The sequence below is a fragment of the Neoarius graeffei genome, chromosome 28 (genome assembly GCF_027579695.1).
Source record: "Neoarius graeffei isolate fNeoGra1 chromosome 28, fNeoGra1.pri, whole genome shotgun sequence".
NCBI lineage: Eukaryota > Metazoa > Chordata > Actinopteri > Siluriformes > Ariidae > Neoarius > Neoarius graeffei.
In genome coordinates, this window is record NC_083596.1 from 20372036 (window position 1) to 20394538 (window position 22503).

Below are 22503 nucleotides of genomic sequence, written 5' to 3' on the forward strand. Positions count from 1 at the left end.
CACTGCTCTTCAAAAAGAACACTGCTGCTCGTCTGCAGTTTGCTAAAGATCACGTGGACAAGCCAGAAGGCTATTGGAAAAATATTTTGTCAACGGATGAGACCAAAATAGAACTTTTTGGTTTAAATGAGAAGCGTTATGTTTGGAGAAAGGAAAACACTGCATTCCAGCTTAAGAACCTTATCCCATCTGTAAAACATGGTGGTGGTAGTATCATGGTTTGGGCCTGTTTTGCTGCATCTGGGCCAGGACGGCTTGCTATCATTGATGGAACAATGAATTCTGAATTATACCAGCGAATTGTAAAGGAAAATGTCAGGACATCTGTCCATGAACTGAATCTCAAGAGAAGGTGGGTCATGCAGCAAGACAACGACCCTAAGCACACAAGTTGTTCTACCAAAGAATGGTTAAAGAAGAATAAAGTGAATGTTTTGGACTGGCCAAGTCAAAGTCCTGACCTTAATCCAATCGAAATGTTGTGGAAGGACCTGAAGCGAGCAGTTCATATGAGGAAACCCACCAACATCCCAGAGTTGAAGCTGTTCTTTATGGAGGAATGGGCTAAAATTCCTCCAAGCCGGTGTGCAGGACTGATCAACAGTTACTGGAAATGTTTAGTTGCAGTTATTGCTGCACAAGGGGGTCACACCAGATACTGAAAGCAAAGGTTCACATACTTTTGCCATTCACAGATATGTAATATTGGATCATTTTCCTCAATAAATAAATTAACAAATATAATATTTTTGTCTCATTTGTTTAACTGGGTTCTCTTTATCTACTTTTAGGACTTGTGTGAAAATCTGATGATGTTTTAGGTCATATTTATGCAGAAATATAGAAAATTCTAAAGGGTTCACAAACTTTCAAGCACCACTGTAAGTATACATTTAACAAGGAAAACTTGGCACTGCATTAACTATGTTGATATTATGCTGGCTGAAACGAGGATTCGTAATGCGGCAATTTGCTTCACGGAATATGCTGCAGCGGTGCAGCTGCATGGACTCTGGGGCCTGTGATTGTATTGCCCAGACCAGTTGGTCTCCTAGTGGAAAATCCTTAAAAAATGCTCTGCTGTGAGGAGCTAACTACTGGTTGGCCTACTCCCTTTCTATTATCTTGGCACGACCCTTAACCTTGCTGCTCTACTTCTACTCCAATTTCCAATAAAATTAAACATCTCTCATTTTCATAAAACATTTATGGCAAAATTAGATTATCTCAACTTTGCAAAAAGAGGAAGCTGTCACTTTGAACTATTCGTTCTAAATTCTTTGGATTAACAAAATACAAAGAGTGGACAGGCTGACCACAAGAAAGAAGAAAAATAATACCAACAAAAATTCTCTGATTAATGTTCAGGTTTCTGAAAATTAACTGCCCAAATTGAGTAAAGATGGTCCATCTGAACTAAAGGTAGTCAACTTATTAAAGCATCCAGATGTATGCTAAACAAAAATAAGGATAGGACTTTGCAGGCAGAATCAAACTTGTTTCATGGCAACTGCCTGAGCTAATTCAAGAAAAGAAAAATGTCCATTGCCATGCTTAGCTATCCCCAAGTCTGAATATTGTTTTCAGTCTATATTAATATTATTATGAAGAAAAAAAATTCAAACATTTTGCCTTCCTTAAGCAGGGTTCTAAACAAATGTCTCTACTTTCACTCGTTACCCAAATCTTCGAAGAAGTGCTCCACTTCAGCAGGGGTGTTGAACAGCCTGGATTTTTCTTTGTAGGTAAGGAGCAGCCACGAAGGAAAAACGATATGATGCTTGTTGATTTCCCCTTTCGTGTAACTTTTGTCTTACTTTGTCATAAGCCCCCTGCTTCTTGTGGGTTTCTGCAGAGACTTCAGGGAAGAATCGGACGATGTGATCCTTCTATTTAAGCGTCCCTTTGGCCTTAGCCGCCCTCATTACCTGTTCCTTCTGCCTGTAGTTCAGAAACTTCATAATGAGAGTTCTTGGAGGAGGCGGTGTAACATCATCCACCTTCTGTGGTTGTGGGCCAATTCTGTGTGCACGTTCCAATGTTAGCGTGGTGTCATTCATTCATTCCTAGTATTGACGGGATCCGATTCTCTAGAAATTTGCATGCATCTTGCCCTTCTTCATTCTCGAGTAAGCCCACTATCCTCAGATTATTTCTCCGACATCGGTTTTCCATGTCGTCTGCCCTCTCGATCAGCAGCTTCACTTGGGCCTCTAAAGTGTTGGTGCAAGTCCTAAGTTGGACTACTTCTTCTGTTCCAGAAATGTGTTCCTCCGCTACTTTCATTCTTTCTGTGACTTCTTTAATCATTTCAAACACGCCTTCTATTTTATTTGTTACATGTTTCTCCATTCCTTTTATTGCATTCATAACATCTGCGTTGCTAGGGTTAAAGTCCACGGCCTCGACAGACTCACAATCGCCATCTTCCGTCTCCCCCTCTTCACCATGGTCAGAATTATCCTCTTGTTCTTTGATAACTTTCTCTTGATTTTGCTTTTTTTGGGCAGCAGCCTGCTTTTGACATTGTGATATGAATCAGAATTACTTATCACTTGTAAGTAGAATTTTAGTTTTTAAGGATTTATCTGATACCACTGCAGGAGGGTTGAAATCTAGCAGCCTCTCAGCACCCCGTCATTACCGGAAGTCTCCATAAGAGATTTTTATGCAACAAGGTCTAGCCTCGACTCTTAATGCAAGCTCTGTCATGTCCAAAGTGCAAATATAATAGTTTTTTAGACTTTAACGAATATCGAAACTCATTTTGGGCAAAGATTGGGAGCTGGCTGATTTAAATTTGCACCCATGCCCTTTAAATTAGGTGTCAGGACACTGTTTTACTGTTTCAGGTCATAATTTTCCACAGCGTTTTCTGGGGGGGGGGGACAATAAAAGCAACAGAAAAACCAATACACTCTTGAAAAAACGTTAAAGTACCTTTCTGGAGGAACCTTTAAAAGTTGTACATGTAACCATAAAATACAAGAGTTTTCCTTTCAGAAAGGGTTTTAGGAAGTGTATATATTATTGTAGTCATGTTCTGCCTCAGATGGTTCTGCGTAAGGAATAAAACATGATGGAGTGTGTTTATAGCAAAATAATCAACAAGGTAGTGTGATGCAGCCCAATGTGAAATGGTGAAATCCTCGGTGAAATTTAAGAGTTTAAGTCTAGTAGTACCAGAGTACCAGATAAGCTCTCCTGTGTAAAGGGAAATCATGCTCAGCCGAGGCATAAGAGTTACACTAGAATAGGAAATATGCTCTTACCTGAGTGCAGAGCTTCCTTGAAGAGATGTCTGTGGAGTTTTCTTTAATCAACTCAAAAACTAAGCTCTGTCTTTTTTAACCAATCACCTTTAAATGGCTTCGGTTTATTAAAAGTATAAAGCAAGTAGCATATAATGTTTGAGTACAAACTGATCTGAAATGATAGTGAAATAAAAATAGCAACAATGAGCAATTCTTTCTACAGTAAACTCAAGATAAACAAATGTCGCCAGGCAGCACTTATTTTATACCTATATGTTGATTAATGTTAATATTTCTCAATCAAGGGGCGGCACGGTGGTGTAGTGGTTAGCGCTGTCGCCTCACAGCAAGAAGGTCCGGGTTCGAGCCTCGTGGCCGGCGAGGGCCTTTCTGTGCGGAGTTTGCATGTTCTCCCTGTGTCTGCGTGGGTTTCCTCCGGGTGCTCCAGTTTCCCCCACAGTCCAAAGACATGCAGGTTAGGTTAACTGGTGACTCTAAATTGACCGTAGGTGTGAATGTGAGTGTGAATGGTTGTCTGTGTCTATGTCAGCCCTGTGATGACCTGGCGACTTGTCCAGGGTGTACCCCGCCTTTCGCCCGTAGTCAGCTGGGATAGGCTCCAGCTTGCCTGCGACCCTGTAGAACAGGATAAAGCGGCTACAGATAATGAGATGAGATGAGAGATTTCTCAATCATCAGCTGTCCGGTTATAGTCCTATGAAAATCCATGACCTTGAGTTTGACATTTCAAAGCCATTCAAGGTCAAAGGTCATGGTGCCAAATGAAAGCCCATATGGCACTTCCTAGAAGTTGATAATGGTAAATATCTGTTTACCATCAACTGTTTTCAAGTTGTAGCCCTCTGAAAATCTGTGACCTTGAGTTTGACCTTTCAAGGTCAAAGATCATGGTGCCAAATGAAAGGCCATATGGGAGTTCCTATATGCTCATAATAGTAAACATTTGTCTATCAGCAATCGTTTTTGAGTTATAATGGAAAATGTTTTGACTGAAAGGTTGAAATTTCTGATGACCTTGACCCGATTACCCTCCCCCCCCCCAAGATATTAATCAGGTAATCTATGGACCATTGCCCACCTACCCTGAAAATTTGAAGTCAATTGGTGCAACCGTCTAGATGCTAGATTGTTAAAAGACAGACGCAAATAAACAAGGTCAACGCAGATTGCATTATGGTCCGTGGCTGATATTCTAAGGTCTGCATTGGCTCTGTCTGACAGGCCAACCCTTTCCCTGGGTCAGCATCGGATGTGAGCAGAATGATACACACAGTGATAGGTTTATACACCCGCTGTACGGGGCTGTGCGGGTGTGGTCTTCAACAGTTTCAACAGACACCAACAATTTCTTCAACAGTTTCAACAGACACGTGTTTTTAGTGATCTGTGCCGGACCTGGCCCACATCCGTTCCAGATCCAAAAATTTTATCTGTGCTGGGTACGGGGCGGAGAGCAAAAAATTATGTGGGACGTATCTGTTTGCTGTATTCAGACCGGACTTTGGGGTACATCCGGTGCTGATCCAGCTCAGATCAAATCGCTACAGTATCTAGGAAAGGTCATGGTGCCAAATGAAAGCCCATATATGACTTCCTATATGTTGATAATGATAAACATTTCTCTAGCTCTTATCATTTTTGAGTTAGAATGGTAAATATGAAAATTTTAGCAATGACTTTGACCCCCAACCACTAAGAAAACTGAGAGATACCCCATCATGTAGAATATCAATGGAAACAGAATTGAAAGATGAACATTTTGGAATTGGTTTGAAGTAAATATGATGAATATGAAGGAAGATATGTTTAAAAAAAAAAGGATTTTGACCTTTTTGGTGACCTTGACCAGATGAACGTCAAAATGTTGGAGAGTCTGTTTGAGACCAACGCCCATCTATCCTGAAAGTTTCATGAAGATTGGTCCAGTTGTTTTCACGTAATGTTGCTAACAAAAACGCACAGAAAGAAAAACAAACAAACCCCACCGAAAACAATACCTCGCCCCCTGATGGACTCCATCCCAGGCGAGGTAATAAGCAAATAAATAACTGACAAATAAACCATTAGCAAAAAGGCTTCTATATGCTAGTAATGCCTTAATAATCCAGATTATAAGAACCTAAGTTCTAAGCATCCTAACCTCCTGTCCTACTGGGGTTTACTGACATTTTTATAGTTAAAACCAACAAGCAAAATTAGAATATTGTGTTCTCATTGAATATGCATACATATATTGAAATTTCCACCAAGTTGAAATGCAAAATCATGCAACTCTCATTTGCAAGGCAAGCATATTCTTAACCATAATTAACCACATTTAAGTAATGACTCGTACAAGAAAGCTAGATGAAACTGGTTCTCAAAACCACAAAAAGTGCTGTACATCTTCTAAGCATCTAACCACTGAGCAGATGGAAGGGGAATCCCAGAGGTCTCAATACAGCATGTACAGTCTATTCTTTTTAGCATATTAGTCAAGCCTTGCCCTTGCAAACTCTCTCATATCAAGTGGCAAGACAAAATCCCAGACATGGAAGTCCTAAAATGGGCTGGACTTCCCATTGTTAACACTCTTCTGCAGAAAGCCTAAGCCAGATGGACTGGCCATGTTGTCAGGATGTCAAACAGTCGACTGCCCAAACAGTTGTTGCATGGAGAGCTGTGCCAAGGCAAGTGCTCATCTGGGGGGCAGAAGAAATGCTTCAAGGTCAATCTCAGTATCCCTCAAAACCCTAGAAATCGATCTCAACTCTTTGGAGTCACTTGCTCAGGATCACCAGCTCTCCAGTGATGCACGTGCAGCAAAAATGAAATGCATCACAGAGGTCCAGAAGAAACAAGCTGCGCGGAAGGCTCAAACTATCACCATCCCCACTACAGCACCTACCCATGTGGGCATACCTTCAAAGCCCAGATTGGCCTCCGTCACCTCCGGACCCACAACTGCCACCCTCCAAATTGAAGTCATGGTCATTTTCGACCCCGAAAGATGAACATCAGTCAAGCCTTCAATCTCCCTTGTTAACGTCAGGAGTCATGATTGCAGGTGCATCTGCTCCAGCATTCTCCTGATTTCTTCAACTTTTTGGGTGTTTTCTTCAAAGAGGCATCTGTGAGCCCTCTCTGTCCTCCTTCTGCCTCGGCGAGGTCAGCGATGCCTCTTGACTTCTCCCTGCTGCTTGGGTCCTTGCACCTGCTTTGGGGTCTAAATGCACAGATCCCATGACTGTCACCACTCAAAAGTTGATTATTTTCCTAGAAGATCACATCCAGAAGTGTTTTACTTCTCTTATATCACAACAATTTGTCCATGATAACATTTATGTAAATTAAACAACAATGTCACACTTTTTATAGTTACATTTAATGTTTTGGAATGTCCATGAGACAAGTTAGTTTGCCTTATTACTTATGGTACAAGCAACATTTTCTTTCTCTTTATGGTAATAAGGCAAAAAAAAAAAGCTTGTCATATTAGAGAAAACCGAAATGCAGTGACCTCTGACTTTCCTCTGTTGGAAAAATTAAGGTTACAGCTTTACCTCTGACTGTGACAAAGTCCTCAAACTGGAGATTTTGATGTCCAGTGTCTTGTCATGGAAAACTTCACCATATTAGTGATTCCTCCATGCATGTTCTGGTGTTTTTACGACAACCCCAATTGCAAAAAAGTTGGGATACCGTGTAAAACATAAATAAAAACAGAATGTGAAGATTTGCAAATCATAGAAACTCTATATTTCATTGAAAAAAGTACAAAGACAACATATCCAATGTTGAAACTGAGAAATTTTATTGTTTTTTGAAAAATGTATGCTCATTTTGAATTTGATGTCAGCAGCAAGTTTCAGAAAAGTTGGGATGGGGCAACAAATGACTGAAAAAATTGTGTGATGTTAAAAAAAAAAGTTAATTGGCAACAGGTCAGTAACATGATTGGGCATAAAAAAGAGCATCCCAGAGAGGTGGAGTCTCTCAGAAGTAAAGATGGGGTGGGTTCACCGCTCTGTGAAACACCTGCATGGGCAAGCAGTGCAACAATGTAAGAATAACGTCCCTCATTGTAAAATTGTAAAGAATTTGGGGATCACATCATCTATGGTACATAACATCATTACAAGATTCAGAGAATCTGGAGAAATCTCTGTATGCAAGAGACAAGGCTAAAAACTGACACTGGATGCTTGTCATCTTCAGGCCCTCAGGTGACACTGCATTAAAAGCAGACACGTGTCTGTCGTGGAAATCACTGTATGGGCTCAGGAACACTTCAGAAAACCATCGTCTGTGAAAACAGTTCATTACTGCATCCATAAATGCAAGTTAAAACCAGATATCAGAATTACTTTATTAATCCCCGGAGGGAAATTCAAATTTGCCACCAAGCTCCTGAATCAGAGAAGTAGTAAACATGTCTAAAAACAGAAGATAAAATCGTCTGAAAAAAGAATAAAATAAATTTAAATAAGTTCAATAACTTAAGTAAAAGCAAAATGAAGTGGTTTTATATACAATGATTCCTATATACATATATTGCACCTGAGTTAAGGATACAGTATACATAGTAAGACAGTGTACCACAGCTATACAGTGGCATTGTACAGCTTGACTGCAACAGGTAGGAATGATTTCCTGTGTCTCTCAGTTGTGCAGCATGGAAGAATCAGCCGTTTACTGAACGTGCTGATCAGCTCCTCATGTAGAGGGTGGGAAGGACAGTTTAAGATTTGTTTTTATTTTGGACAGTGTCCTCTTCTCCAACACCACTGTCAGAGAGTCCAGTTCCATGCCTACAACATGGCTGGCCTTCCTGATGATCTTATTGAGTCTGTTAGTGTCCTTCACCTTCAAGCCGCTGCCCCAGCAAATGACAGCGTACAGGATGGCACTGGCCACCACAGACTCATAGAACATCCGCAGCATCATTGGGCAGTTGTTGAAGGACCTCAGCTGTCTCAGAAAATAGAGACGGCTCTGACCCTTTTTGTATATCGTGTCCACGTTTTTGGACCAGTCCAGTTTATTATCCAAGTATGTCCCCAGGTACTTGTATTCCTCCACCACGTCCACACTGACCCCTTGGATGTTAACAGGGTTCACCGGAGCCCTGATTCTCTTCAGATCGACCACCAGTTCTTTCGTCTTTGTCATGTTGAGCTGTAGGTGGTTCTTCCTGCTCCACATGACAAAGTTGTCCACCACTGTCCTGTACTTGCTCTCATCGCCACCAGTAATACGTCCAACCACTGCAGAGTCATCAGAAAATTTTTGGAGGTGGCAGGTCTCCGTGCAGTAGTTGAAATCAGTGGTGTAGAGAGTGAAAAGGAAAGGAGAAAGGACAGTCCCTTGTGGAGCCCCGGTGTTGCTGATCACTCTGTCCGACAGACAGCACTGCAAGCGTATGTACTGTGGTCTGCCAGTCAAATAATCCACAATCCAGGACACCAGTGGGGCATCCACCTGCATCGCTGTCAAATTCTCACTCAGCAGAGCCGGCCAGATGGTGTCAAAAGCACTGGAGAAACCAAAAAACATGATCCCTACAGTGCTGGCTGGCTTGTCCAGGTGGCTGTAGACTTTGTTGAGTAGGTAGATGATTACGTCCTTTACTCCAAGATGGGGCTGGTAGGCGAACTGAAGGGGGTCAAGAAGTGGTTGGACCATAGGCCGGATCTGCTCCAGGACGAGTCTCTCAAGGGTCTTCATGATGTGTGACCTCAATGCCATGGGCCTCTAGTCTTTGAGGTCACTGGGATGCGGCTTCTTCGGTACAGGGACGAGGTGTGACATCTTCCACAGCACAGGGACCCTCTGAAGACCCAGGCTCATGTTGAAGACATGAAGTACTCCACTTAGCTGGAGGGCACAGGTCTTCAGGGCCCTGGGGCTAACACCATCCGGGCCTGCTGATTTTCCTGCATGGAGTCTCTTCAGCTGTCTTCTCACTTGCTCCTTGCTGATGATCGGTGTGGAGGTGATGGGTGAGGGAGGGATGAAGGTGTTTCTTTGGGGGGGGGGTGCTCAGCCAAGGGGGTCTGTTGAGGAGGTGCGAGCGAGGTCCTGAAATGGGTATGAGGTTGGGCAAGAAGAGGCGGGGGAGGGGAGAGAATGTGAAGTGTGTGGTTGTAGCCATCCTGCAGAAGAGTGGTGGTGGTGGGTTGGGGTCACGCCATCTAATCTGTTGAAGTAAAGATTCAGCTCATTCGTCCTTTCCACATTGCCATCCACTCCTTCACTGTTGGTTGGCTTGTAACCAATGATGGTCTTCATTCCACTCCACACCTCTCATGTTCTGTTGGAGTTTCCACTCCAACTTCCTCCTGTACTTTTCCTTGGCCTCCATGATCATTGCTCTCAGTTCATGCTGTACTCCTCGCACCTCCTCCTTGTTGCCGGCTCTGAAAGCCCTCTTCTCATTTAAGAGGGCTTTGTCCTTCGTTACCCATGGCTTGTTGTTGGGGTAACAGCTGACGGTCCTAGCTGGGACAATGGTGTCCACACAGCAGTTGATGTATCCTGTGATGCACTCTGTGAGCCCATCAATGTCGTCTCCGTGGGGCTCACTCAGTGTCTGCCAGTCTGTCACCTCGAAGCATCACTACAGTGTCTCGTTGGCCTTGTCTGTCCATCTCCTCACTATCTTTGATGTGGTGGGCAGTCTCTTCACCAGAGGCACATAGCAGGGGGAGAGGTAAATCAGGTTGTGGTCTGACTTGCCCAGTGGGGGGAGGGGGGGGAAGAGCTGTAAGCCTCTTTAACATTAGCATACAGCAGGTCTATTGTTCTTCCCTCTCTGGTAGGACAGTTCACAAATTGGGTGAAAGTGGAAAGTGTTTTGTCCAAATTAACATGATTAAAGTCATCCGAGATAGCAATGAATGCACTCGGGTGTTGAGTCTGTAGCCGGGCTATAGAGTGCTTCGAGGTCAGCGCGCACCCGGCGGCGGCCATATTGGAAGTCAAAGCGCGCTGTGTCAGTGCATTGTTGTTGTTCAGCGAAGCAAAAAGGGGTGACAATGCCGAATACGTGTGTCATTGTTGGCTGTAGTAACCGAGGGGAAAAGGGTGGCAAAAGCTTCCACAGACTCTCTAAAGTCATGACTAACCAGGGAATTGCAGCACAGGAGAAAAGCGAGCGGAGGAGACGACAGTGGCTGGCTGCCATTAACCGATCAAATTTAGGACAACTTGACTGTATCCGGATTTGTTCTGATCACTTTGTGACAGGTAAGTTAATATTGTCTTGAATTTCATAGTTACTAAAATAGTTATTTTAATTTCATAGTTACCGGTAGCATCCAGTATGCCGGCTGTTGTGTGACCGTGGTTCTTTCCCTCAGTCTCGTGGCCGCTTCAACATAAAACAACAGGGAAGCAACATGGGAGCAACATTTCCCAAGTCCAGCAATGCAGTTGCAATGTGCACACAAAATAGCATGTCTTTTGTCAACTATTATCCAGGGGTGTAGACTAGGCTGGGATAGACTCTGCGAGTGTAACGCTTTCCCTCTGATCACTTTTGTCTCTCCGTCTTCAGCAGTAAACACCGACACATCGCGGACCCAACCGGACACAAATCTATCGTATGCTTCCATACTCTTGTAGTTCTGGAAATCCTTTAGTTCACAAAATGGACTTGGGTGAAACACTAGATAGTTCACAAGATCGATGTATGTCACATGCGGCAACAAGCTGGGGTCAGCTTTCCATTCCTTCTCACTAACAGTGTATGGATCTACATTCCCAATGAAATGTACCTTCTCAGCATAACGCTCCCGTGCCTGCTTATCCAAACTTTCACAGTAGTGCTCCATCACTTCAGATGTCTAAATTCTTAAAAAATCCAAGCTTTTAAGCCCTCTAACGCGGAAACGAATCGGTGAATGTGTACTCTATGATGTGTACTCTATGCGCGCTCTGGAGCGAGTGACTTCCAAGATGGCCGCGCACGCGCAGTGTTACTATTTTTAGCATCATCTTGGAGCCCTCTATTGCAGAGTGAATAGTGTCACAAGCAGTGTTTGGGTTTGCAGGGGGGGGGGGACCATAAACAGCCACCATGATAACATTAGAAAACTCCCTGGGCAGATAATATGGACGAAGTCCGACAGCACACAGTTCAACATCCAGGCTGCAGATGCGCTCCTTCACGGTGATGTGAGCTGGGTTACACCACCAGTTGTTCACAAGAATGGCAAGCCCTCACCCTTTGTGCTTACCGCTCCTGGCACAGTCTTTGTCCGCATGCACCATGTGAAAGCCCTTGATTGTAGCGTTGTTGTCGGGAACATCCTGGTGCAGCCATGTCTCCACGAAGCACATTACACTGCATGAATCAAAAGTAGAAATTCTTTTTAGAAATTGTGGACACCACATTCTCCAGGCTAAAGAGGAGAGGGACCATCCGGCTTGTTATCAGTACACAGTTCAAATGCCAGTATCTGTGATGGTATGAGGGGGCATTAGTGGGCACAGTGGTGTAGTGGTTAGCACTGTTGCCTCACAGCAAGAAGGTTCTGGGTTTGGGCCCCGCGGCTGACGGGGACCTTTCTGTGTGGGATTTGTATGTTCTCCCCATGTCTGCGTGGGTGTCCTCCGAGTGCTCTGGTTTCCCCCACAGTTCAAAGATGTTAGGATAACATGGGGCAGCCATGGCCTGAAGTTTGGACTGAAGTACCCTTGAGCAAGGCACCTAACCTACAACTGCTCCCCGGGCGCTGTAGCATAGCTATCCACTGCTCTGGGTATGTGTGTGCTCAAATGCAGAGGTTAAATTTCACTGTGTGCAATTCTGTGCTTGAGTGTATGTGTGACAAAGTCTGCTTGGCTTGGCTTGGCTTGGCTTGGTGCACATGAAATGGGTAGCTTGTACATCTGGGAAGGCATCATTTAATGCTGAATGATATACACATTTCAGAGCAATATGCTGCCGTCCAGACAAAATCTTTTTCAGGGAAGGCCTTCCTTCTTTCAGCAAGGCAATGCCAAACCACTTTTTGCACATATTAAAACTGCATGGCTCTGTAGTAAAGAGTCCGGGTGCTAAACTGGCCTGCCTGCAGTCCAGACCTGTCTCCCATTTAAAACATTTGGTGCATTATGAAGCGCAAAATGCAACAAAGGAGACCCCAAACTGTTGAGCAACTGAAATTGTATGTCAGGCAAGGATGGGACAACATTTTCTCTTTCAAAACTACACCAATTGGTCTCCTCAATTCCCAAACATTTACAGTGTTGTTAAAAGTAGAGGTGATGCAACACAGTGGTAAATATGCCCCATTGCAACTTTTTTTGAAACATGTTGCTGACAATGAATTCAAAATGAGCATATATTTTTCAAAAAACAATACAATTTCTGTTTCAACATTTGATATGTTGTCTTTTGTACTATTTTCAATGAAATATAGGGTTTCCATGATTTGCAAATTGCGTTCTGTTTTTTTCAGTTTACACAGTGTCCCAACTTTTTTGGAATTGGAGTTGTATATAAAAACCAATAGCGTATGAAAACAACCTGGGATTTGAATTAGAGCTGGCACTGACAGAGCTGCTGTTGTAGAAAATTATTCAAGACTTACACTTATGTACATACATGGTTTTCAGATTTAGAGTACTAAATAAAAGAAATTTAAGTCTGAGTATAAACGGATTAATCAAACAACACACTAATGTTATTTCTCATTTTGTTCAAATTGTTTCTAAACAAGTGGTCTTGGGTACATTCTGGGATCCAAAATTGCTCTTGCTACAGGAGACTGGCGTTGGGCCCTCAGGGTAAGACACTTAAAAATAATTTTCTTTCTAAAATTTATAACATATTTGTATGTTTGTCTCTTTCAACATCAATAGCAAGCTAAAAGTAAGTTATGCATTTCTCTGATTTAGTGACAGTTTCATCTACCAGCTTAAATGTATAAGAAACAGTAAAAATAGGACTCGGGACTAGAGCAGCATCTAACACATCTCTAGCCTTAGTCTCTAGTCTTGAATGAGGTTCTGTGTGTTTTGTCACAGCTGAACCCAATTCTTGGGGCACCGGGGGTGCTCCTTCTCATGTTCCTGACCCCCAACCCTCCACGAGGAGCCTCTGAAACTCATGGAGAAGCATGTATAAATCGCACATCGTACCTAGAGGACATCAAGTATCTACTCAAGAAGTGGGTAAAACTAAAAGACAAATGAAAGCATAAAAGTTATGAAAAATTCCTAGCTGGTCCATAATCACCAGTAATGAGTATGCTGCTGTTGTTGTTGTGGTTCTAGCCGGAGCTTTGTGTGGTCCACTCTGGGAGTGACTGCTATGGCTTTCGTCACGGGTGCTTTGGCTTTCTGGACACCCGCCTTTATGTCTCGTGCTCGAGTCATCCAGAACATCATTCCTGCATGCTCTAAAGAACCATGTGATTCTTCAGACAGGTACGCACGTGGTCACATCAAGAGCTCCATTTTCTAAAGCAGTTCTTTTGAATGCAGTGTAAGTACAGTACTTATAATAAGAATAAGACTCAGAAGCCCCATTGCGACAAAAAGTAATATGACTGAGTCCACTACCAATTGGTTCAGGTAAAGTTTAGAGTTTTAATGATGATTATATTTATTGTAATGTCAGACTTTTTAGACTTTCTACTTAATATAATATGCTATATACAATCACTGGCCACTTTAATAGGAACTTGTCGATTCTAAGATTCCTGTTCTTGGCTTGCAGGAGTGGAACCCAATGTGGTCTTCTGCTGTTGCATGCTGAGATGCTTTTCCGCTCACCACGGTTGTAAAGAGTTGCTATGAGTTATTATATCCTTCCTGGTAATTCGAACCAATCTGGCCATATTCCTCTGACCTCTCTTATCAACAAGGTGTTTGTTTCCACCCACAGAACCATCGCTCAGTCATTCAATGGTTTTTGCTTTTCACACCATTTTGTGTAAACTCTTGAGATTATTGTGTGTGAACCGCAGGAGATCAGCAGTTTCTGAAATACTCAAACCAGTCCATCTGGCACCAACACCCATGCCACATTGAAAGTCACACTTTGAGATCACAATTTTTCCCATTCTGATGTTTGAAGTTAACATTAACTGAAGCGCTTGATTTGTATCTGCATGATTTTATGCACTGTATTGGATTGGCTGATTTTAGATAACTGCATAAAACAGCAGGAAAATGGGTGGTCCTAATAAAGTGGCTAGTAAGTGTATAACATACTATTTATAATAAAATTATATGAAATATATAATTTTATAGTTCAAGATTGTTGGTTTGTGTGTCAGTGTGCATGGTGTCTTAAGTCAAAAGTCACTTTGATTTTTTTCCTCCCCTCTATTCTGTTGTTTCTCTGCTGGCACAGTTTAATCTTTGGGGGAATCACGGTGGTTACAGGTATAGTAGGTGTTTTCCTCGGCTCCTTGATATCTAGGAAACTGAAAGACAGAGTGTCCAATGCTGACCCACTCATCTGCGCTGTGGGAATGCTTGGTTCTTCCCCCTGCTTGTTCATCGCCATGGTCCTGGCATCCATCAGCATTCCTGCCACATATGTATGTATCTTTCCACCTGATCAACTGTCCTCTTACTTCAAACATTGCTAATTTCTTAACTGGAATATTTGGAAAGGTCCTAAGAAAGATGTAAGATGTGAGAGAACACAGGCATGCAACCCAGATTTCAGAGCAAAAAACGTGTTGTTTTAATAAAAAAATCTGTGAATAGGGAAGTGCTGGGGAAGTGAAAAGTAAGGTGAGTGCAGTCAGTTTAGGGGTGGGGAGCCCAACTGGCCTAGGGCAAGGTCGCTGGCAGGGGCTGGCTGCACCGTCTTGGTGGTGGTCCAGTGATATGAGAGAGAGAGAGAAACAGAGAGCACATGAGGTCCCAGTCCAGAGCACTTTAACTGCTTTGGCTGTGGATTTCCTGAGCTGCCGTCACATCAGCTTGCTATGTATGAGGGTACTTAAAAAAAATTCTCAGCCTCACCTGGACACAAGGGGCATAACTCCCATTTTAGGGCATAACTGTATACTATAAAGCCTTCTATCACTGTCCACAAAAACTCAAATGAAAGAAACAATCAAAGAAAAAAGGAGAGGAAAGCTTCAAGGCGTGCTGTTTCTCCAGGACAATGCGCCCATCCACACAGCACAGGTGGCAGCGGCAGAAGCAGCCAAATGTGGCTTTGAACTGTTGCCCCATGCACCTTACGCACTCGACCCGGCACCATCTGACTTCTATCAGTTTCCCAAACTGAAATCCCGCTTGCGTGGTTGCCATTTTCAGAGTGATTATGAAGTCATCCATGCTGTTGGGGAGGATCTGTGGGCTTCTTCCTCAAAGGGATAGCGAAGTTTGAACATTGGTGGACCAAGTACATTGAAGGTAAAGGAGACTATGTGGAAAAATAAGAACAATCTTTCTCCTGTGATGTTGTCTGGGTGAAGCTGAGAACTATTTGAAGTACCCTTGTAGTTGAGCTTGTTCAAATTATAGTCTAATTTACAACAACAATTACCACATGAAAACTTGTGTAAACTCTGTAAAGCACTAGATTGATATCATATTACTGATGACGTTACAATATTACACAAAATTCTCAATTTTTTTGGGAAACTAATGGAATAATGGAACTCGTACCATCACAAAACATTATATTTTAGCATTTTCTCCTGATTTTTTTTCTTTTTCTTTCAAATTATTCTATTCGACATACATATGTTGATGGACAAGGTTTATTTATTTATTTATTTATCGATGTCAATAAGACAGACCATTTTTTAACATAGTTACTGGGAGACCATTTGGTCTCCCAGTAGCCAGATTTGGTCTCCTAGTCAATGCCAAACCAGCTTCACTGGGAGACCAAATTTTAAACCAAGTTATGTCTTATCATTTGGTTCAATCAGTTGCAATTAATTAACCAAGTACCATGTAAGTATACATTTAACAAGGAAAACTTGGCACTGCATTAACTATGTTGATATTATGCTGGCTGAAACGAGGATTCGTAATGCGGTAATTTGCATCACAGAATATGCCGCAGCGGTGCAGCTGCATGGACTCTGGGGCCTGTGATTGTATTGCCCAGACCAGTTGGTCTCCTAGTGGAAAATCCTTAAAAAATGCTCTGCAATAAGATCATAATGCAAGATTTGGTAGGGGGCCCACAGATGGCTACTGGGGCCCATATAGTCTCATGAGCCAAACCAGAGAGAGATGGGGTCAGGGAAAATGTCAGCATTTAATTCCAACTTGCTTTACATCCCCCCCCCCCCCCCCCGTCTTCATTATTGCAGAGAAAAATATCCCACTGTTGTTTAAGCGAGACAAAATTTTCACGAATCACTGCAGGAGGAAAAAGTTGTTTTGCTTGGTGGCCTATCTTGGATATGATTGTACCAAAAATGTACACATTTATCTCAATCCAAATAGTAGTCAATCAGCAAAGTCATGTTTGGTGTCGAAAGTTTGTTTGGTTTTATTTCAGGGCTAAAAGTCTATATTTGAAAAATTTAAATAAAAATTAAATGAAAACTACAATATGTCATCATCTGATTCACTTTAAAGAGGACTTGCTGTTTTTTCTTGTTGTTTTTGAGATATGTTGATGTGACTTGGGGATGTATTGGGCCTTTCAAAGTGGACTGTTGCTTTCCCAGTCTGGAAAAAGTAAATGGGTGGAGACAACAGGCCGGTTATAAAAGTGCAGGCTTCTGACATAGAATCTCCTCTCATTTTCTATGGTACCACCCCTCATTAACATATGATCGCTCATAGCAGTCTGAATCAAGAAGATGGAGCAGTTGTCAGAGTGTTGGAGTCGACTGCCAGTCCGCAAAATTTAAGTAAAATGTTAAACATGTCCAAAAAAATCAAACTTTGAAATGCTTATTGGATAGTGTAGATTTATAGATGTATCCACTTGGACTGAACCTTAGTTCGCTTGCATAATTAGTCAAAACCCTCAGGTAACATTAGCTGGTCAGGTAATGTTTGCATTCTTTCCATGATGCTAAATTTAGATAAAACGTGTAGTTTGACATTTGTAGTTTGCTAGGTTACATTATCTGAATTGACCATAGTATTGGAGTAATAAGCAACTCCCTGTTGTGTGATTTTGATAAAGCCTCACTCACAACCCGTCATACGTGCTACTACGGGCAGTCTACGGTAAAAAATTTGGCAAAACCGTGCTTGAGACTTGCTCAACACTTGCGTGTGTTCAGTGCCGTAGAAGGTTGCAAACTGCGCTTGGAGACTTTTGGTCCTGCACATGCAAATTCTTCGGGTCTTGTGACAAATCAAGAACGCATACACTGCGTATGGGACCCGTACTCCTTTTGTACGCCTGAACCAAGTCAACAGCGCGGCTAGTGGGGGCTTTTTGCAATGACTGTAAGACGCACAAGTGATGCACGGTCATTGTATGAGTGACGTGCCTCAGAAGTACTACACAAGTATTCCACACTTGCTATTTGTGTGGCCCCCAAGACAGAAGTACATCTCACTTTCTACCCCTATGTGTGGCGTGCACACAGCGCACACGACCTGCACGTGACACCAGGGGCAAGACTCTGGGTGTATATATTGGGAAGGAACCGATCATGTAGTGTGTAGCATTGTAGAAAGGAAGAAGACCACCTCATTTGCTGTTTTTATTTGAGTATATGTTAATTTACCATGCAAACGTCAAATAATAAAACATGAATATAAGGGAATAACGCAACTCTGAGCTACTGTCCTGCTCCTACTCCTGCTGAGTGGTGGGAAGGGGTGTCGGGATGTCGTTGTCCTTATCACTGAGCATGACACAATGGCCTGACCGCGATAATGGGATTGCAATGTCCTCACTTCTGGGCGTTGTTAGCTGAAACATACATGAAAATCAGCATATATAATATTAATTACATAAGCATATAGATACCGAAATGAATGTTTAAAGCATGTGTATTTACCTGTGAAAATCCCTTTGGCAGGGTGCTGTACCTTCTGACGGCTTGAAGGCATACTTCTCCCTGTCCATGCAGGGCTCGCTGGGGCTGCTACCATCATCAAATTCTTCCTCCTCCTCCCCTCTGCTGTTTCAGGCTGGGTTACTTCACTTTTTGCTCGCTTCTTCTTGGGTCTCATTTTCTAAACCTTAAACTGAACATTTTTTCAATTTTCCCACAAAATATCCAATGTTCTTCAGTCGAAAGACAGATGCAGAATACTGCAGACACGCTGGTTTTATACCCACTCCTGGCTTCACACACAAGGTATGAGGGATTGTAACGTGCTAATCACATGCATCACACACACTTCACAAGTGCGGCCCAAACTTGTAGCGCAGGAAACTGGTAAAATGCAAGTCACATGCACTCCACACTCACTAAACACGCACTGATCACGTGCGTCAGATCTACGCTTTCCACGAGCTAACGGCACGATTTTTCCCATGCCTCGAGGATGTCAGGTGTGCAACTTGTACTTGACAAGTACTTTGCCCATACTCCTCCCTCAAACTTTCCCCCGGGTTCACCGCGACCTTGTGGCATGGCTGCGAGCTACCAAACCATGCGACCCGTGTGTGTCCAAAACACTTGCAGCAGGTTGTGAGTGAGGCTTAAATTTGTTAGCCACCACACTGAGATGAACTCCTATAAGCACTAACGTTAAGCCTCACTCACAACCTGCTGTAAGTCTTTTGGACATGCACGGGTCGCATGGATTGGTAGCTCGCAGCCATGCCTCAGGGTCGCGGTGAACCCGGGGGAAAGTTTGGGGGAGGAGTATGGGCAAAGTACTTGTCAAGTACAGGTTGCACACCTGACTTCCTCAAGGCGTGGGAAAAATTGCGCCGTTAGCCCGTGGAAAGCGTATATCTGACGCACGTGATCAGTGCGTGTTTAGTGAGTGTGGAGTGCGTGTGACTTGCATTTTACAAGTTTCCTGCGCTACGAGTTTGGGCCGCGAGCAAAAGTTAAGTAACCCAGCCTGAAACAGCAGAGGGGAGGAGGAGGAAGAATTTGATGATGATGGTAGCAGCCCCGGTGAGCCCTGCACGGACAGGGAGAAGTATGCCTTCAAGCCAGCAGAAGGCACAGCACCCCGCCAGAGGGATTTTCACAGGTAAATACACATGCTTTAAACATTCATTTTGATATCTATATGCTTATGCTTATAATATTATATATGCTGATTTTGGGGCGGCACGGTGGTGTAGTGGTTAGCGCTGTCGCCTCACAGCAAGAAGGTCCGGGTTCGAGCCCCATGGCCGGCGAGGGCCTTTCTGTGTGGAGTTTGCATGTTCTCCCCGTGTCCGCGTGGGTTTCCTCCAGGTGCTCCGGTTTCCCCCACAGTCCAAAGACATGCAGGTTAGGTTAACTGGTGACTCTAAATTGACCATAGGTGTGAATGTGAGTGTGAATGGTTGTCTGTGTCTATGTGTCAGCCCTGTGATGACCTGGCGACTTGTCCAGGGTGTACCCCACCTTTCGCCCGTAGTCAGCTGGGATAGACTCCAGCTTGCCTGTGACCCTGCAGAACAGGATAAAGCGGCTAGAGATAATGAGATGAGATGCTGATTTTCATGTATGTTTCGGTTAACAACGCCCAGAAGTGAGGACATTGCAATCCCATCATCGCTGTCAGGCCATTGTGCCATGTTCAGTGATGAGGACAAGGACATCCCGACACCCTGTCCCACCACTCAGTAGAACCAGGACAGCAGCTCGGAGTCAGAGTCAAAGTGTGTTTCAGTGCTCAAACTGTTAGGCTATTTAGTTGGGATTTTTTTTTTTTACAATGTAATAAAATGCGTTATTTCTTTATACTCATGTTTTATTATTTGACGTTTGCATGGTAAATTAACATGTACTCAAATAAAAACAGCAAATGCGGTGGTCTTCTTCCTTTCTACAATGCTACACGCTACATGATTGGTTCCTTGGTTCCTTCCCAATATATATATACCCAGAGTCTTGCCTCTCGTGTCGCATGTGGGTCACGTGCGCTACATGCAAGTTGCGTGCGCTGCATGCACATCACACATAGGGGTAGAAAGTAAGATGTGCTTCTGTCTTGGGGGCCGCACAAATAGCAAGCATGGAATACTTGTGTAGTACTTCTGAGGCACGTCACTCATACAATGACCGTGCGTCATACTGTCATTGCAAAGCCCCTACTAGCCATGCTGCTGACTTGGTTCAGGTGTACAAAAGGAGTATGGGTTCCATACGTAGTGTATGCATTCTTGATTTGTTGCAAGACCCGTAGAATTTGCATATGCAGGACCAAAAGTCTCCATGGGCAGTCTGCAACTTTCTACGGTGCTGAACACATGCAAGTGTCGCACAAGTCTCAAGCACGGTTTTGCCAAATTTTTTACTATAGACTGCCCGTAGCAGTATGTATAGCGGGTTGTGAGTGAGGCTTTACCAAGGGTTCTTTGCTTCAGGCAGTAGGGTATTGCTAGTTCGGATTAGCTTGGCAAGCTAGCTTATCCAATGTTAGCACTGTGATGGGGCACACAAGCTATGTAAATATTATACCTATGTGTATTGTTTCAGGAATATTTGTTTCTTATGTACAGAAGCGGGTGGCATGGTGGTGTAGTGGTTAGCGCTGTCTCCTCACAGCAAGAAGGTCCGGGTTCGAGCCCCGTGGCCGGCTAGGGCCTTTCTGTGCAGAGTTTGCATGTTCTCCCCGTGTCCGTGTGGGTTTCCTCCGGGTGCTCCGGTTTCCCCCACAGTCCAAAGACATGCAGGTTAGGTTAACTGGTGACTCTAAATTGACCGTAGGTGTGAATGTGAGTGTGAATGGTTGTCTGTGTCTATGTGTCAGCCCTGTGATGACCTGGCGACTTGTCCAGGGTGTACCCTGCCTTTTGCCCGTAGTCAGCTGGGATAGGCTCCAGCTTGCCTGCGACCCTGTAGAACAGGATAAAGCGGCTAGAGATAATGAGATGTACAGTACAGAAGCATCTGGATGTCATCATTAAAAACAGCAGTGTGAAGACTGTAGCAAAACAAATCCATGGATGTGGATGACTGAGTTCTTGTTCAAAGATATTAACCAGTCAGAGCAAAGCTATTTACATATTTTAATATTTAAAGGTATAGCTGCAAAATCAGATGGCTACTGGGGCTCACATTGTCTCATGAGCCAGATGAGAGCGAGAGAGCGAGCCTGGTACATTTATTCACTGAACACGACAAAACGTTGAATGATTTTTCAACCCAGTCACTATGTCTTCCTTCAAAAAGCATGTTGTATTGTTCTGTTCAAAAGTTACTTTTCCTGCTGGAAACTGGCATATGGAGTGTGGAGAGTCAATCAAACTGTAATCTTCAAGATCTTAAAGGTAGACTGCCTTTCAGCTTTTTCAAGTGTAGGTTATAAAAAGAATTTTCCCTGACACCCAGTTATTTTTGTTTAGTAGACCGAAAGCTGGGCGGCACAGTGGTGTAGTGGTTAGCGCTGTCGCCTCACAGCAAGAAGGTCCGGGTTCGAGCCCCGTGGCCGGCGAGGGCCTTTCTGTGTGGAGTTTGCATATTGTCTGCGTGGGTTTCCCCCACAGTCCAAAGACATGCAGGTTAGGTTAACTGGTGACTCTAAATTGACCGTAGGTGTGAGTGGGAATGGTTGTCTGTGTCTATGTGTCAGCCCTGTGATGACCTGGCGACTTGTCCAGGGTGTACCCCGCCTTTCGCCCGTAGTCAGCTGGGATAGGCTCCAGCTTGCCTGCGACCCTGTAGAACAGGATAAAGCGACTAGAGATAATGAGATGAGATGAGACCGAAAGCTACTAAATTCGAATCAAAGACTTCCAATTTTATTAGTTTAAAAAAAAAAAAAGAACAGTTAATGAATTTAGGGCCACATGGCCCTAAATTCTCCGCTATTTTTTTCCTGCTTCACCATGAATGTCTTCATTCAAGATACTATGTCATGCTATGTCAATTTGAAACAGGAGAGAAAAATGGAGGATGTTGAGTGTGCGAATGAAACGTGAAAGACCGACTACAGTAACGGAAAGCGTCTTTTCTTCTCGCTATGTTGCGAAGGAAAGGAAACGCAGGACCAAACTAATAAATATCGGCGGTCAGCGAGCACCTCGGTGTGATCAGCTGTTCGTTTAGCAACAGAATGATGTAACTGTCAGTGCACGGTCACAGGTAAACCTGTAGATGGCAGTAATGCAACACTGGATGCCAGCTGCCGTAAAACCCAAAAGAAGAAGGTAAACCTGCGCATGCGC

General features: G+C 43.5%; 1 protein-coding gene across 3 annotated transcripts in view; it reads left to right on the forward strand.

Moving 5' to 3' along the window:
- The window catches only part of spns3 (SPNS lysolipid transporter 3, sphingosine-1-phosphate (putative)), a 58721-nt gene that overhangs the window by 24609 nt on the left and 11609 nt on the right, over positions 1 to 22503 (forward strand). For all 3 annotated transcript variants that reach the window (XR_009651875.1, XR_009651876.1, XM_060912844.1), the window contains exons 6-9: positions 12983 to 13049; positions 13290 to 13432; positions 13539 to 13691; positions 14623 to 14812. Coding sequence is in view for 1 of the 3 variants with exons in the window: in XM_060912844.1 (XP_060768827.1) it covers positions 12983 to 13049; positions 13290 to 13432; positions 13539 to 13691; positions 14623 to 14812 (553 nt within the window). In the remaining 2 variants the exon portion in view is untranslated. The remainder of the gene's footprint in view (positions 1 to 12982; positions 13050 to 13289; positions 13433 to 13538; positions 13692 to 14622; positions 14813 to 22503) is intronic.